Source organism: Lithobates pipiens, unplaced genomic scaffold (genome assembly GCF_037356315.1).
Source record: "Lithobates pipiens isolate NorthernLeopardFrog02 unplaced genomic scaffold, aLitPip1_a1.2 Scaffold_22, whole genome shotgun sequence".
NCBI classification, from domain to species: Eukaryota; Metazoa; Chordata; class Amphibia; order Anura; family Ranidae; genus Lithobates; species Lithobates pipiens.
The window spans coordinates 42,559,291-42,577,371 of record NW_027507784.1 but is presented as its reverse complement, the minus strand read 5'-3'; the positions used below and the strand labels follow the sequence as shown (position 1 = coordinate 42,577,371).

The 18,081-nt window shown below is 44.7% G+C and overlaps 1 protein-coding gene across 1 annotated transcript; it reads right to left on the bottom strand.

Moving 5' to 3' along the window:
• Positions 1–1,119: 1,119 nt before the first annotated feature.
• Positions 1,120–9,273, bottom strand: LOC143925663 (uncharacterized). The gene is made up of 5 exons (XM_077450126.1): positions 9,173–9,273; positions 9,039–9,093; positions 7,524–7,655; positions 4,663–4,741; positions 1,120–2,547 (listed from the first exon to the last, which is right to left on the bottom strand). The coding sequence occupies exons 1-5, from the start codon at positions 9,271–9,273 to the stop codon at positions 2,060–2,062; spliced, it is 855 nt and encodes a 284-aa protein (XP_077306252.1). The 3' UTR covers positions 1,120–2,059.
• Positions 9,274–18,081: the final 8,808 nt, after the last annotated feature.

The window sequence follows — 18,081 nt, the reverse complement described above, 5'->3', positions numbered from 1 at the left end:
AATAAATCTATAGAAATATCAACTACACCATAAATAAAAACCAATGTGCATAAAAAAGTCATTAAAAAACACAAGAATTATGTGAAACAGGTTTGCTAGTGGCTAGGAAATCGCATAAAGTGCCAGTGCCGAAAATTATTGTAAATAAATGCGTATAAATATCTTTATACCATGTGCTAAATTGTGTAAATACGGTGAACACGTAAAATCATGTGACATACACAAAATCGTGTCAAAGAAAACAACACATAAGAAAAGGATCTCTGTAAAAATATTCTCAGTAAGTGTGCACAGTGATTTAAAAAACTATATCAACCAATAGATAAAAAGATTGCACAATCACATATATCAGGTTTGTGTCCATTCAAGATGTGCGATAACTGGTGGCGATTATATTCAAAATCGCATGCAACAAAAAACGCATGAAGTGCTGGTATCAGATTTTTTTTTTTTTTTTTTTTTTTTTTTTTGTGCACTGTAAAGTAACGTTGCAAACAGTGATGGTATTAGTGATGGTGACTATATCCCGCGTGGTCCTGTGTACTCAGGGTATGGATGTCCCCTTACCTTACAGCTGTAAGGTAACAGCGTTTGACATGTATATCCTCAGGCTTCCTGGTGGTCTTTTATCCCTCGAGGTCCTATCCTTATGGCCCCGGAAACTGGCGTCTCCTGCCTATTACACCGTGTTGGTCTCCTTAAGTGGACGTTCAGCGGTACTCAGCATAGGGGGGGGGGGGGGTTGTTAGGTTGCCTCAGCGGTGGTTGTTATGTGAGGGTTAAACAGATAAAAAAGGGGAGCCCCATAGTGTAGTAATTTTGAACAAGATTTAAGTTTTATTTAAATATAGTGGATAAAATACTCACAAACATATAGAGATTTCTTTGCAATGTAAAAACGAGCCTCGAGCTCGATTACGTCACTTCCGGTAGCGTCCCGACGCGTGTTCGTCACGGTCACGTGACTTCATCAGGGGCTAAGCAACCGCCCCCACACAAACAGCTTGCCGAGGGTCATGACCAGTGTAGCCTGAATGCTCTCCCCCCACCTTTGTACTACCCCATCCGGACATACCTTGCCCTTCCCCCTTAATTTCTACTTAAGGACGAGACCACACCTTTTGCTGGAGTAAACTGGCCACAACAGCCTTTATTAAACACGTCTTAAAACTCACTCCAACAATAAATATATATAAACATCTTATAAACAACCCAAATATAAATAACATGCCCAATCTGGTGATCTCTGACGGTGACCCATACTTATACCAAACACCAAAGCACTGCGGTACCTCTGTATAACATTTTCCAAGGCCTCCACCTGTAGCCAGTCGGAGACAACCTCCGTCAGTGCACATACCAGTATTCCTTCCACCGGTATTCCGGAATACATCGGAGGGGCCGATCTTTCGATGAGCCCCCCCACACCTTCAGACCATTTTATGATTAACCGTGTACCGTCAGAAACCACCAGAAACACAAGCTGCCTCCTCTGATCTTCTTCTCCCGAGTGACTCACTAGCTCCGCCCTTGTGCTTTATATTGCTCCTCAGTCACCCCTGTCATGCCAGCACTCCATTAACCCTTTCAGGCTATATTCCGTGCTTCTCTTTTTCCTCATAGCAGCTGTAGCTTTTGAAATTAGCACGGCTGTGCTAAGTTCTGCTCACATCCACATTTATTTACAGAGATCTAACAGACTTGTAAGGGAAAAGCACCAGATATTTTTTTCCCCGTGAAAAAATAAAATAAAAAAATTATATATTTATATACATATATTTTAACAAACTCAACTTGATGTTGAAAATTTCACCCTAAGATTTTCAGAAAAAGCAAAAATTCTAAATTCTGAAAATATGTTTAATATATAAAATAAACAGCCCACACCTCAATAAACAGGCTTGCTTTGCTTTGCCACCTTTGAAAGATCTGCAGGTGGAGGGCACGTGGGAATGTTCTCTAGTGAAAACCTCTTGGATACAAACTGAGAGAGTTATTTGTCAGAGTTCAGACCGTGGTGTAAAAACAGGATTTTTACTGCTGGCTTCTGATGTTGAGGTCACACTTGGTGGACGGCATACTGACACACCTGATGCTTGCCCAAATAATGAGGTAGTGGCAGAGCTTGCAGCACCTGCTTTGAATAAATCAGACACAGCACTCCAAAACCAGAAGCCGATGTAGTCCCTCCAAAGACACCTGTGACGGGAGAAGGTGTACTTGCAGGCAGAGCAGTTGCGGCTGCCCCAAACCCAGAAAAAGCAGATGCTCCAGCACCTGAGGTGGTGGTGGGTGCAAAGGAAAATGTAGAAGCCGAAACTGCCTTTGTGTTGTTGAAGCCAGATGATGCTCCATCAGAAGCGGTCGTTCCTGCAAAAGTAAATAAAGCTGCGGATCCCATCACTGCATTGCTAAAACTGATTGCTGGTTTGTTGGCAAATCCTGAAGCAGTGGGAAAACTGGAAATAGGCCCTGCACTAGGTGCCTGAGAATCCGGCTTGAAGCTGAAACTACTGGCAGACTGAGGTGCACTGCTGGCGGAGGAGCCTGCAAAATAAGAGATTACTGTTAAATCAGTGTGAGGCAGAAAAACCGTGGATCAGCTGCCTGCTTTTTCTGCCCCCTGAATGAGCTCTTAGAAAACATGCATAAAGACAGGCTATCATGGATTACTATGCTATAAACCGCTATTTTCTTTTTTTTTTTTTAAGCAACTTTTTTTTTTAATTGAACACCGACTATTGCACATGTTCAGCATAGATGCCTGGAATCTGTAAGAAGTCCCATTTGGCAGGACAATGTAGCTCCAACACACGTGTATTAGTTACATTATCAGTGCCTGCCCACTTGCTGAAGCGGAAGATGTTGGTCCAGTAGAATAATTCCAAGAGCATGGCAGCCACTGCAACAGAGTGGCAATGGGAAGCCCGGAATGGTCATTGCTGGAAGAGGATAAGCTTGGGAGGTAAATGGGCCATAATGTGCAAGATGCTGTGTATGCATACACATAGTCACAAGTGCTTCCAACTCCAGCCAAAATCTTTTTTGAGAGAGTATAGCAGGGTTAGAAAGCTTAAAGTGATACTAAAGTCAGATTTTTTTTTTTATATCAAACATGTTATACTTACCTGCTCTGTGCAGTGGTTTTGCACTTGGCAGCCCAGATCCTCCTCTTCTTGGATCCCTCTTCCTGGCCCCTCCCTCCTGTTGAGCGCCCCCACAGCAAGCTGCTTGCTAAAGGGGCACTGGAGCCGAGTCCCAGCTCCGTGTGTCCATTCAGACATGGAGCTGTGGTTCAGCCCCCCGCCTGATTGGCTAATTGACTTTGACTGACAGCAGCGGAAGTTAATGGCACCACTCCTGTGTCTCTGCCAATCAGGAGAGTCCCAGAAAGCCAAGGCACTCATGCACATCACTTGATAGAGAAACAAAAACAGGCAAACAGCTTGTCTTCAGCAAGCAAAAACTATCAAGTCCTGGTGCAAAAACAGTCCACACCCCTCCAGTCCCACTCATTTTCAAGTTTCCAGCTGCCTAAGGGCTCTTTCACACAGGCATTGAAATTAGGTGGTTGTGTCGTTTTATTGCTTCCCAATCGCCTATTAATTCCACACTGAATTGTTACAATAGGGAGTGGAGGAACGTGTTCACACTTCAGCGTTTAGCATTGCTGCGAGGCAAAAATAATGCTGCTTGCAGAGTTTGGTAGCCATTGACACTTTCCAACGGTCTCCATTCACTTCTTCCCTTCACGACAACCGCACCTTAAACACACGTCTATGGCATTTACAGTGTGGTTGAAAAGGGTCAAAAGTGGTAAGTTCCCATAATGACCTTAAAAAAAAAAAAAAAAAATACGACACACAGGGCATCTGCGAAGTGTTTAGCAAGCGTGTCTGGGCCACAAGCTAGTCCACATTGCTCACTCAGCTGTGTTCTGCTCTCTTCCTCACAGACAGGTGCCATCTGTGTCTTCTTCCTTTTCTGGACTTGGTCTCCATAATCAGGGTTTGAAGATTTTTCCCTCCCAAAACCCTTGAAAGTAACTAATGTGGACTTACCAATCCAGAATATACTAAAAAAAAGGAAGTCCTCTCTTCTCCAGCCAGACTACCCCAGATCCCCTCACCCTGCATGATTGCGAACCCCTGAGTACTCAACAATGTCTTCAAACTGTCCCCCTTAAAAGGGACCACAACCCAAATAGTGAGGAAATATACCTGCTGTCCAGGACCCATCCCTGGCATTCTGTGCAACATTTAAAAGGTTTGTTTGTTTAGTTAAGGGCCAGAGATTAGCTTGCATTTAAGGACATATTAGTGAATTTGACTGAAATATTTTGCACTGAAGGGCCAATTGTACAGTGCAATAGTCAATTTTTCAGGGGTTTAAAATGTCAAAAGTTAATTTGAACAGGATGTTTCTGCATCTAGAACACAATGGCTGTTTACTGAAGCTAAATCTAAAATAGAATTAAAACTATGTAAACAATGGTGCCATATGGGGTGTCCCCAAGTAAAGCTGATGATTTTTTTTATCCACCTGATACAGTAATCATGTCTGTGCTGGCCTACTGGTGTTCCCTTTATCGCATCGGTAATCAGTGTGAACAGTATCCACATACCAAAATGTATGACTTGCATAACGTTAATGGAAACTCACTTGCAGTGGGAAAGGAAGAGTTTTGTTGTCCTCCAAACATGGAAGCTGAACTAATGGCAGGCTTGGTTAGCTCTTTGACCTGAGGAACAATAAACCAAGAATTAAAAAAAAATTTCTTTTAAAAAATGCACGACTGCAAATGTATTCTTTACAAATATTGCTTTAAAACCTAAGGCCCATACACACGATCAGACTTTTTGACAACAAACATGCAAATTAGCTGTTTTGGAGCAACATCCGACCGTGTGTATGCTCCATCGGACAAACTTTTTTTGTTGTCATCAGACTTTTGTTGGCTGTGCGAACGGACAAACTTTCTGGCAACAAAAGTCCGATGGAGCAAAGTCTGATCGTGTGTACAGCAAACCATAAGACTTTTGTACAAAGTACAAACAGGCATGCTCAGAACCAATGTAAAAGATCAGACAACAATACAGAATTTGACCAAAGGTGGCGGTAAAGAGCAGAAAAACCACATGATTTGGTGAAAGTTGGCTGAAAAAGTCCTGCTGTGTGTATGCAATACAAGTTCAGGGCCGACGCCCTTTGTACAAAAATCCAAGGGAAAGTTTGTACAAAGTCCTATCGTGTGTATGAGGCTTTACTTGTTCAAGGCCCAGTCTAAGGTTAATTTACACTGGCAAAAAATATGCAAAAAATATTCCAGTTCAAAAACACACCGTGGTTTTTTTTTTTTGAAAAAAAAAAAGTGTTTTGAGTCTGCATAAAGAGTGACAAAAAAACACTTGTAAAATCATATAGGTACACATATAGATACGCACACTTTTAAAACACAAATATGTGTAACACTACAAAAAAATAAAAAATAAATACTGGATGTTTTTGGCTTCAGACGTTTTTTTCTACAGTCAAACTCTCCAGCATTTTATCCTATGTGTCCATGCACGCATAGGCTGTTATCAACTGTTTTTGGCTGTAAAAAAAAAACCCCACAACTAGTGGGTTCTGAGAGGCAGCTTTCAGCTGTAAAAACGGTCCAACGTTAAAAAAAAAAAAAAAAAAAAACACAGAAAAACACGGCTCACCAGCGTTTAACGTTTTTGATCCATTAAAAAAATGTTTTTTTTTTTAAACGCTAATGCTGAAGAACGCTAAAAAATGCTATTGCAAAAACTTATAAAAATGCCAGTAGCTTTGCAGTGAGTTTTTCAAAGGTTATTATAAGGTCCAGTCTGCACGAGGCCTTAAGCCCAATACACACTATCAGATTATCTGCTGAGTTTTTCCTTCAGATTTACCAAAACCATGTAGTAGAAGGGCCGGCCTGATTGCATACACATTGAAACTCCTAAGGTTTGACCTCATATTATATGGTTTTGGTAAATCTGAAGGAAAAACTCAGCAGATAATCTGATAGTGTGTATGGGGCTTAAGTCTGAAGCTTACCCTCACATTACTCTGTTTTCCTTAGTCTTCTGAGGTAAAGGACACCCAGTGTATATCTGTCGTCTCAGAGACTGAGGAGATCCTGTTTGCATTTACTATTTAGTGATGCAGAGCCCAGCACTGAACTCATTACATAGGTGCCATTTGAGGAGCACCCATCTCCAAATGAAGACTGAAGAGGACCAAGCGCATTGCCAGACTAGCCCAACGATTTTGGATAAAGGCTAATATAAATTAAAATAATAAAAGCATAAAATACTGATGGGTGAGTGTCCAGGCAGCTGAGCCCAGAGTTGTGCTTTACAGGGAAAAAACAAACAAACATTTAAAATCTGAACCACCAACTACGGCAACAGAGAATTGTCATACTTGTTTTATGCAAATGTAAAATGCAAGCCTAGGAGTCACTTCAGTGTTTTGAAACAACAGATGCTAGGGTAGACTTGACAATAAAAAATACAATTAAAATATTTTAGAGAAGTTCACCTTCATGTTCCCACTCCTGCAGCTCCCCCCCCCCACCCAATGACAGCATGCCGGGGGTCAGGGGCGTACCTAGAGCATTCGGCACCCAGGGCCCATCCTATATCTGGCACCCCCCCCCCCCCCTCAACTGTAAAAACACCCTCCTCTGCCCATACTTTGCATTATCTACTGTCCTCAGGGACAGATCTGATCCAGAGACCCCACTGTATGGCGATCTCTAGATCGGATCTGTCCCTGGGGACAGCATTGGCATTGATGATTTGATTCAGATTTGGGAACTGACCTGCTGACAAGGCGTGTTGCTTGCTGGATGTGGATGGGATCTGAGGGCTGCAGGGAAGATGGCAAGATGCTGCTGTGACCTGCTGCTTGCTGGATGGATCTGATGGCTGCAAGATGTGGGTGTAAGTCCCCCCTTTATCAGATCAGCTCATCTACTCTATACCTGGTTTGTGAACACAGCAAAACCACCCCCCCTCCCCTTACCAGGTAAGATCACAGCTCAGCTACTATAGGTGGGTGGTGGTCACACAGCAATATACAGCACAAGCCTGCCTTCTGCAACCTGTACACGGCACAAGCCTGCCTTCTGCAACCTGTACACGGCACAAGCCTGCCTTCTGCAACCTGTACACGGCACAAGCCTGCCTTCTGCAACCTGTACACGGCACAAGCCTGCCTTCTGCAACCTGTACACGGCACAAGCCTGCCTTCTGCAACCTGTACACGGCACACGCCTGCCTTCTGCAACCTGTACACGGCACACGCCTGCCTTGGGCAACCTGTACACGGCACACGCCTGCCTTCTGCATCCCCCTCCATCAGGTCAGCTACACTATACCTGGGTGATGGTGGACACAGCAACCCCCTTCCCCTTCTATCACAGGCCAGCACAGTTAAGGATGACAGGACAGACACACTCCTCCAGCGTCTTCTCACAACCCACACACCCCCTATCACCAGCTCACCTCGGCTCTCAGCTTCAGCTGGGAAGGTTTAGACTCCGGAAGATGATGTGGACACAGAATGTAACAGCAGCCACCCCCGTGATGAATGATGATGACACACTCAGCTCGGCTGCTCAGCAGTGGTGGGTGGAGCTAGCAGGGGAAAACAGAAACTAGACCATACTATTTCGGCCGCAGTGCTGGGGGTGTTCCAGCTCACAAAAAACTCACAAAAAACATAGTAGCCAGAGCCAGGGATTCCCTTCAGGATTCTGTCAGACAGTGTCTGAGTGAAGAGTGAACCCCATAGCAATGCCACCCAGCCACTTACACCCCCCTCAATGTGTGGCACCTGGGGCGGATGCCTCCCCCGCCCCCCACTTGGTACGCCCCTGCCGGGGGTCTACTCCCTGCACCCACTTTAACAATTTAACCACTTGAGACCCGTGCTATAGTCAATTGACGGCTACAGCGCAGATCTCCTTTTCCAGGACGACGTCTATTGACGTCGTCCCGTGTACGAGCGGCCTGCGCGCGCCCTGAGGGGCGCGCGCGGCGCGCTCTGTGATCGGCGAGTCCATGAGACTCGCCTGATCACCGATCCATGCAAGGGGTCGATCCCGACCCCTTATCACGTGATCAGCTGTCAGCCAATGACAGCTGATCGGGTGACATAACGGAGCCGGTAATCGGCTAGTATTCCTCCTCGCGCTGACAGCGCGAGGAGAAAAAAAAAAAGCCGATCACCGGCGGCCGTGATCGGGACATTAGTCCCGATCACGGCCAGCAATGCAAGCGCCCACCTGCCAGTGCCTACCTGCCCCCTGCAGTGCCACCCTAATAAGTGCCACCCAGCAGTGCCCATAGTGCCACCCAGCAGTACCCACAGTGCCACCCAGCAGTACCACCCACAGTGCCCACAATCTGCCTCAAAGGTGCTGCACCCCAGTGCCGCCCATCAGTGCCCAGCAGTGCCGCCCATCAGTGCCCAGCAGTGCCACCTATCAGTGCTCATCTATCAGTGGTACCTATCAGTGCCCATCCGTGCCACCCATCCGTGCCATCTTATCTGTGCCCATCTTTGCTCATCAGTGCCGCCTTATCTGTGCCCATCGGTGCCGCCTTATCTGTGCCTATTAGTGCCGCCTTATCTGTGCCTATCAGTGCCCACCAATGCAGCCCATCAGTGCCCACCAATGCAGCCCATCAGTGCCGCCTAATCAGCGCACTTCAATGAAGGATAAAAATGACCCGTTTGCAAAATTTTATAACAAACTATTAAAACATGATTATTATTTTTTTTTGCATCTTTTTTTGTTTGTTTAGCAAAAAATAAAACTCCGAGCTGTAACTAAATACCACCAAAATAAAGCTCTATTTGTGGGAAAAAAATGATAAAAATTTCATTTGGGTACAGTGTTGTATGCCCGCGCAATTGTCATTCAAAGTGCATCAGTGCTGAAAGCTGAAAATTGGTCTGGGACTGAGGGGGGTTTAAGTGCCCAGTAAGCAAGTGGTTAAAATGTCAAAAGTTACTTTGAACAGGATGTTTCTGCATCTAGAACACAATGGCTGTTTACTGAAGCTAAATCTAAAATAGAATTAAAACTATGTAAACAATGGTGCCATATGGGGTGTCCCCAAGTAAAGCTGATGATTTTTTTATCCACCTGATACAGTAATCATGTCTGTGCTGGCCTACTGGTGTTCCCTTTATCGCATCGGTAATCAGTGTGAGCAGTATCCACATACGGAAATGTATGACTTGCATAACGTTAATGGAAACTCACTTGCAGTGGGAAAGGAAGAGTTTTGTTGTCCTCCAAACATGGGAGCTGAGCTAATGGCAGGCTTGGTTAGCTCTTTGACCTGAGGAACAATAGACCAAGGATTAAAAAAAAATAAAAATAAAAAAAAAATGCACGACTGCAAATGCATTCTTTACAAATATTGCTTTAAAACTTAAAGTGGTTTTGTACAGAAAATTGCAAGTTCATCTTATTCAAATGGCTTTGGAACATAGATGCAGTTATGACCATTGAAATAAAATAATATTCAGTATTTACCTTTTATTTTTAATGTTTATGCCGACTTCCGGGCTCTCCTCCCGTGGGAGTAGGCGTGTTTATCAGCTTCGCAATGGTCCCTGGGAACTTTTTTAGCTATTTCCCAGGAATCAGTGGGGGACACAGTCAAGCCGAAATTGCCATTTTGAAAGTGGGCAGGCAGCTCTATCAGCCATTACCACTATAGCACATGAGGCAAAAGGAAGGAAAACAAAGAGGACACTCAATGAGCATGTGCGAGATGGAGCAGTGGATTCTGGGAGCTCAGTGTCATCGCATCCAGGAAGTAAATGCGTGTGGGCTTCAAACGCCCACAGTGAAAATGGAAACCGCCGGACTGCTCTTTTAAAAGTTTTCCTTAGCAATGAAATCGTCACGCCGGGGGTTAAAAAGACGCCGATCGTGGCTGCAAAGACACCGTAGGAATCGCCCACCAGTGACACAGGTAAAAAAAAAAAAACGGCAGTGGAATCCCGCTTTAAGGCCCATACACACAATCAGACTTTTTGACAACAAACATGCAAATTAGCTGTTTTGGAGCAACATCCGACCCTTTTGTTGGCTGTGCGAACGGACAAACTTTCTGGCAACAAAAGTCCGATGGAGCAAAGTCTGATCGTGTGTACAGAAAACCATAAGACTTTTGTACAAAGTACAAACAGGCATGCTCAGAACCAATGCAAAAGATCAGACAACAATACAGAAGTTGACCAAAGGTGGCGATAAAGAGCAGAAAAACCCACATGATTTGGTGAAAGTTGGCTGAAAAAGTCCTGCTGTGTGTATACAATACAAGTTCAGGGCCGACGCCCTTTGTACAAAAATCCAAGGGAAAGTTTGTACAAAGTCCTATCGTGTCTATGAGGCTTTAGTTGTTCAAGGCCCAGTCTAAAGCCCCATACACACGATCGGACTTTGTACAAACTTTTTTTTTTTTTAAACAATGGTGCCATATGGGGTGTCTCCAAGTAAAGCTGATGATTTTTTTATCCACCTGATACAGTAATCATGTCTGTGCTGGCCTACTGGTGTTCTCTTTATCGCATCGGTAATCAGTGTGAACAGTATCCACATACGAAAATGTATGACTTGCATAACGTTAATGGAAACTCACTTGCAGTGGGAAAGGAAGAGTTTTGTTGTCCTCCAAACATGGGAGCTGAGCTAATGGCAGGCTTGGTTAGCTCTTTGACCTGAGGAACAATAGACCAAGAATTTAAAAAAAAATTTTTTAAAAAATGCACGACTGCAAATGTATTCTTTACAAATATTGCTTTAAAACTTAAGTCCCATACACACGATCAGACTTTTTGACAACAAACATGCAAATTAGCTGTTTTGGAGCAACATCCGACCGTGTGTATGCTCCATTGGACAAACTTTTTTGGTTTTCATCGGACTTTTGTTGGCTGTGCGAACGGACAAACTTTCTGGCAACAAAAGTCCGATGGAGCAAAGTCTGATCGTGTGTACAGAAAACCATAAGACTTTTGTACAAAGTACAAACAGGCATGCTCAGAACCAATGCAAAAGATCAGACAACAATACAGAATTTGACCAAAGGTGGCGGTAAAGAGCAGAAAAACCACATGATTTGGTGAAAGTTGGCTGAAAAAGTCCTGCTGTGTGTATACAATACAAGTTCAGGGCCGACGCCCTTTGTACAAAAATCCAAGGGAAAGTTTGTACAAAGTCCTATCGTGTGTATGAGGCTTTACTTGTTCAAGGCCCAGTCTAAGGTTCATTTACACTGGCAAAAAATATGCAACAAATATTCCAGTTCAAACACACCGTGGTTTTTTTTTTTTTTTTTTAAAAGTGTTTCCTGACGCATCATGGCAGCACACACAATGGGTTGTGACTCCGCCTCCACAACCTGATAGGACTGGTTAGCTATAAGATTTGAAGAGGAGTCCACCGTTGCATTCTCCTTTTTTTCCTCACCTGAATGGGACATCACCTATTCGATCGGTTAGCAATGGAGCCCCTTACCGCACTACCCCAGCTAGGTTCAGCCTCTCCTACCTGGAAGCTCCTGTCCGTACGGTCTCTAAATGAGCTATAACGCAGGGGGCCCCACTCTGGTGGTCTCAGGGGCAAAAAATCAAGTAAGCAAAAAAAAAAAAAACCTTAAAGAGGTTTTAATGTTATGCAGCGGTCTCCCTCTACCTATTTTGTTCTAGCTACTGCTCTCCCTCTTACTTCCCCAGGCATACCTTTATCCTTAATCTTATTTTCGTTTTTCTCTTTTTTCCCTTTTCTTTTCCTTCTTTACTTTCTCTGGGCATGCTGAGCCCTGTAGTTCCACAGCCGTATACCCTTTCCAACATGGCGGCCGTGTTTGGACGCTCGGCGCTCAGGAAGTGACATTTCCCCCTGCCCTCTGCATTTGCCAGCATCCAAGATGGCGCGGGGCGGCGCGGGCGGCCAGTGCGCATGCGCGGCGGTGACGTCACTCCTCCGGCGACGGCGGTCTATTTAAAAACTGCCTTTTTCATTTTTGATGTGCTGCTTGTGTTTCTACACCACCTGTCATCCTGGTCTCTGCACACAGCCTGCTACCTTGCAAGACAAGTCCTCCTTGATCTCTGGTAAGTGTTTTTTCTATCATCTTTATGTTGCGTACCATTAATTTCTGTGTCAGCACCTTCTGCCTATACTCTGCATGAGCTTTTACACTGAAAACCTCTGGTCACAGGTGTACTCTATCCTTCCCTATGGAGACCGCTGCCTTAGTAGACCATCCAAGAACTACAAGGTAAGGGGACGTATGGATTGGTAAGTAGTGAAGAGGAGAAAAAGAGAGCACTGCCATTAATACCTTTCATTTTGGTAGCTCTGGCAGGTCATCGGGGTCATCCTATTCTAAACGAAAGGAACGTTTCCCCTCAAGACACTCGCACTCTCGGCGTAGTCGGTCAAGGTTTTACTTCCAGTCATAGCACCATACCCGTCCTGCGGTTAATACCTGCTGGGTCTGTGGAGCGCAAGCATTACCTAGTAAGCTTGTTTGCCAAATCTGTCTGGAGGAAGCAACTCGAGACAAAGAAGCTGACGCAAGAGAAGCTTCCAATATCATAAGAGACTCGGTTAAAGAAACGATTTTGCAGGTGACAGCATACGATCCAATCAGATCATCTAACTCAGCCTCAACTTCACACACCCCTCAGGATCCAGACGACTCCCCGGAGGAAGAGGAACCCTTGGCCCCTACAATTTTCGATTTTGCATTGATAAACCCATTGCGAAAACAGTTAAGGAGGCGATCGGTTGGGAAGAAGAGAAAGACGCCCCCCCTAAGTTAGGAAAATATTTCTCTAATCTGAAAAAGGACCCGGAGGTCCTTCCCTTTATTGAAGAGCTAGAGGAGCTCATAAAAGATGAATGGCAAAGGCCAAAAAAAAAAAATAAATCCGGTTTGAATAACAGATTAGCAAAGCTCTATCCCCTAAAAGAGCCAGCAGTGAACCCTCTTATCTCCGCTCCTGTGGTAAACTCCTTACTGATGCGTTTAGCACGCCATGTAACCCTACCAATAGAAGACAAGATTATTTCAGCGCTGCAGGAACTCAGCCTAGCGGGCGATTTTGTAGCAGAGGCGGCGGTGGACGTTATACGATCTTCAGCAAGAGCGATGCTGGCCTCAGTAACTTACAGGAGGGTGCTCTGCCTGAAACCTTGGGTTGCTGATGCAACTTCCAAATCCAGCTGGTGTAAGATCCCTTACGATGGCACTAACCTTTTCGGTTTAAAATTAGATCCCGTAATATCAAACGTCACGGGAGGAAAATCGGGTCTAAAACCGTCGGACAGAAGACCCAAACAACAGATAAATCCGTCCTTCAGACGACACTTGCCCGAAAGGTACCGGGACGTAAGATCTTATAGACCCGGGAAAGAATTCAAACGGTATTGGCGAAACACACAACTCTCTTTTGTGAGAGTCCAAAAATCAAAGACAACCATTCCGGGAGACCAACAAAAAATCTTTTTGATGCCATGCATGCCCAGCCCGCAATAGTAGGTGCGAGGCTGAGGTTATTTGCCCAAGTATGGATAGACAGAATAAAAGATCCCTGGACGATATCCACCATTCAGCAAGGTCACAGGTGGAAGTTCAAGCAAAAACCACCAAAAAAAAAAAAAAACACTACAGGCCTACCAAACTACCATTTTCGCGTCGGAAAAGGAAGCTTTTAGTCAAATACATCATGCAGTTGCTCCAAAAGCAAGCAATCATAGACGTTCCACAGGAGCAGAGAGGAGAAGGTCTTTACTCCCCCCTTTTTCTTAGTGTTAAAGAAAACAGGAGACCTGAGGCCTGTGTTGGACTTGAAAAGGTTGAACCAAATGATTCTAGTCGAATCATTCAGGATGGAGAGTCTCCAATCAATATTACTAACAGTAGGAGAGCAAGACTGGATGCTCTCAGTCGATTTGTCCGACGCTTATCTACACATTCCAGTGCATCAAACCTTTCAAAAATACCTGCGCTTCGCGATAGACAAGCAACACTTTCAATTCAAAGCCTCCCATTCGGGATATCGACGGCACCCAGGACCTTCACAAAGGTTTTACTACCAGTCATAGCACTATTGAGAGAGAGGGGACTAAGGGTCCTACACTATCTCGACGATATTCTTCTTCTAGCAGACAGTCGAGAAACACTTCTACAACATCGTTCAATCTTGATTTCCACACTCCAGCAATTCGGGTGGATAGTGAATTGGAGGAAGGGCAGCCTGGTCCCAGTACAGAAGATGGTCTTCCTAGGAGCCGAATTAGACACCAGATCCAACACAGTAGGGCTTCCCCAGGGAAAACTTTATCCACTCATCCGCAAAGTAAAAAGGCTACTGTCAGCAGACTACCTGTCTGCAAGAAAGTGCTTAAGCGTTCTGGGCTCAATGTCATTAACCTTTCTAATGGTTCAGTGGTCCCAATGGAATTCGAGGATACTCCAGAATTCGTTCCTAAAACAATGGAATGGGGTATCAATGTCACAACAAATATCGATCACCAGGGCAGTCAAGGAATCAGTACGATGGTGGACTCAAACCAGCAATTTAGCACGCCGTCGTCCTATCGTTCACCCACTCCCAGAAATAGTAACGTCAGACGCCAGTCATCTTGGGTGGGGAGCGTATCATCTAGACCGGGGAGCACAGGGCCGCTGGCCCTTCTGTCCACAAGGGATAGTCTCAAACGTTCTGGAGCTCAGAGCCGCATGGCAAGCACTCCTAACTTTCAGTCCCCTTCTTTCAGGGAAGAGTGTCCTACTACGCATGGACAATACAGCGGCTGTGAATTATGTCCACAAGCAAGGGGGCACCAGAAGCAAAGTCCTAATGCGGGAAGTTCGACCTATAATCGAGTGGGCTCAAGTTCACCTGACGGTTTTGAGGACAGTATATGTACCCGCGATTCACAACCAACTCGCGGACGACCTAAGTCGAATGTTTATATCAAACAACGAGTGGTCTTTCAGTCACAAGGCCTTTACTCTTCTGACACGCAAATGGGGCGTTCCCGATATAGATCTGGCAGCAACCCCAGCGAACCGCAAATGCACTCGCTTCTTAGCAAGGACAGCCTATCCAGCAACGGGGATCGACTGTCTTCACCATCCTTGGGTATTTCGCCTAGGTTACATATTCCCTCCGGTGCCCCGGTTTAGCCAGATTTCTGGCCAGACTGAGGAGTTTGTCTTCCACAGTAATAGCAGTGTTGCCCTTCGAGTCCAGAAAACCGTGGTTTCCGACCATCCTGCAATTGAACACAGAGGAGCCTCTCCCACTTCCGCTGTTCCCAGACCTGCTCTCGCAAGGGCAATTCCTACACCCGTCACCAGAGCGATTACACCTGACGGCTTGGAAACTGAAAGGGAAAGGTTGCTAGAACAGGGTTGTTCATTAAGAGTAGTATCTACCTTACAACAAGCAAGGAAGAAATCGACAAACAACATATACAATAAGATTTGGGAAGAATTTTCCGCAATAGCCCAACAGCAGTCCTGGAACCCTTCCTTCTCCATCAGTCTCTCAGATGTTAGAATTCCTACAACTAGGCCTAGAGAAAGGATTAAGGCCAAGCACCTTAAAAGTTCACGTCTCTGCCATACCTGCAATGACAGGAATCAAATAGGCTTTAAATCCCCTCATCATTCAGTTTCAGAAGGAATGCCTAAAAATAAGGCCTCCCAGAAAACCAACTTTTCCGACCTGGGATCTATCGATCGTTCTGGAAGCTTTAACAAAAGAACCTTTCACGCCGGCGGGATCAATATCCCTATGGGACTTGACACTAAAACTATAATTTCTAGTTGCAATCACACCGGCCAAGAGGGTCTCCGAGCTGCAAGCTCTGTTAATCAAAGAACCACACCTAGTTTTTTTACCCAGACAGGGTCGTACTCAAACCTTCGGACCGGTTCGTGCCGAAGGTAGCATCTAGCTTCCACTTCAATCCGGAGATCAATCTTCCTGTTTTTCTCAACACAGATGGAAATCCGCATCCTCTGGACGTGAAGTCTGCAATCTCTACCTATCTGGAAGTCACCGCTCCATTTAGAGAGTCAGAAAACCTCCTGGTCATTCCGCATGGCGCCAAAAAAGGTCAAGCGGCTTCTTCAAGGACAATAGCTTCATGGTTAATTAAAATTATCAAGAAAGCATATCTAGTTCAACATCTTTCAATACCGGAAAACCTGAAAGCGCATTCAACGAGGGCGATGATGGCCTCATGGGCAGCGTACTGTAGAGTAACACCAGAGACTATATGCAAGGCAGCAACTTGGGCGTCAAAAACCACATTCATGTCGCACTACAGAATAGACCCGACTCAACTAACTACGGTTGAGTTCGGGAGATCAATTATTCAATCAAATTCATCCATACCTTGTACTTGAGTAAATAAAAACTTCTGAAAGGCACCCTCCCATTTAGCGAGTTATTTCCCATTGTGTGTGCTGCCATGATGCGTCAGGAAAACGGAAAATTGTATACTCACCTTTCCGTAATTTTCCTTTCCTGACGCATCCCATGGTAGCACACAGGATCCCACCCCTCTAAGGTGATAGTTACTGAGAATGCAACGGTGGACTCCTCTTCAAATCTTATAGCTAACCAGTCCTATCAGGTTGTGGAGGCGGAGTCACAACCCATTGTGTGTGCTGCCATGGGATGCGTCAGGAAAGGAAAATTACGGAAAGGTGAGTATACAATTTTCCGTTTTTGAGTCTGCATAAAGAGTGACATAAAAACACTTGTAAAATCATATAGGTACACATATAGATACACACACACTTTTAAAACACAAACATGTGTAACACTACAAAAAAAATAAAAAATACTGGATGTTTTTGCAGCAGCCGTTTTTGGCTTCAGACGTTTTTTTTCTACAATCAAACTCTCCAGCATTTTATCCTATGTGTCCATGCACGCATAGGCTGTTATCAATTGTTTTTGGCTGTAAAAAAAACCCACAACTAGTGGGTTCTGAGAGGCAGCTTTCAGCTGTAAAAACGGTCCAACGTAAAAAAAAAAAAAAAAAAAAAAACACAGAAAAACACGGCTCACCAGCGTTTTTTTTTTTTTAAACGCTAAAAAATGCTATTGCAAAAACTTATAAAAATGCCAGTAGCTTTGCAGTGAGTTTTTCAAAGGTTATTATAACGTCCAGTCTGCACGAGGCCTTAGTCTGAAGCTTACCCTCACAGTACTCGGTTTTCCTTAAGCCCCATACACACGATCGGACTTTGTACAAACTTTCCCATGGACTTTTGTACAAAGGGCGTGGTCCACAAGTTTGTATTGCATACACACTGTCGGACTTTTTGACAACAAACACGAACATAGTGACGTCACAACGTACTGACGCCACTTCAAAAGAGGACGTTCAATGACTCCAGCGCCACCTTTGGTCAACTTCTTTTTTTTTTTCCAAATATAGTTTTATTAAATTTATCGGTACATAGAACAGAAAAAACAAACAAACAAACAATCTGGTGTCCATATCAGATAGGTAACAGAAATTGGTGAAAACAGGTGCGCAGCACCGGTGGAAGACAAAATCCAGCTCATATCGAATATCAATGGTTGCCCGAGGGCACGGTGTAATGCACAAATGTATATTAAAAGTAGCCGCTTTGACAACCATCTTCCATACATATATAAGCTACCGCAACCATATATCACCACTGCGCAATGTAAAATAAGTGATCGGGAATCACCAGAGAGAACAAAGAGTAGGGATAGTCAGAAAATAGAGAAGGAGAAGCAATAAGTAGAGACAGGGATTGGGGGATGGAGGGGGGAAGGGGGAGAGGGAGGGGAGGAGGGGGTAACGGGCAGACAAATCTGTAGAGGCAGGTCGCAGGGTCTCTAGGCCTAATAGTAGAGCCCCCGGGTGACATACACTATTCGATATGTCAGGCGTCAAATAGGGATCTCCCTGCATCTGAATACTTGAATAGGTTCCAACGGGTCCATATCTGAAGATACGTCTCACGTTTA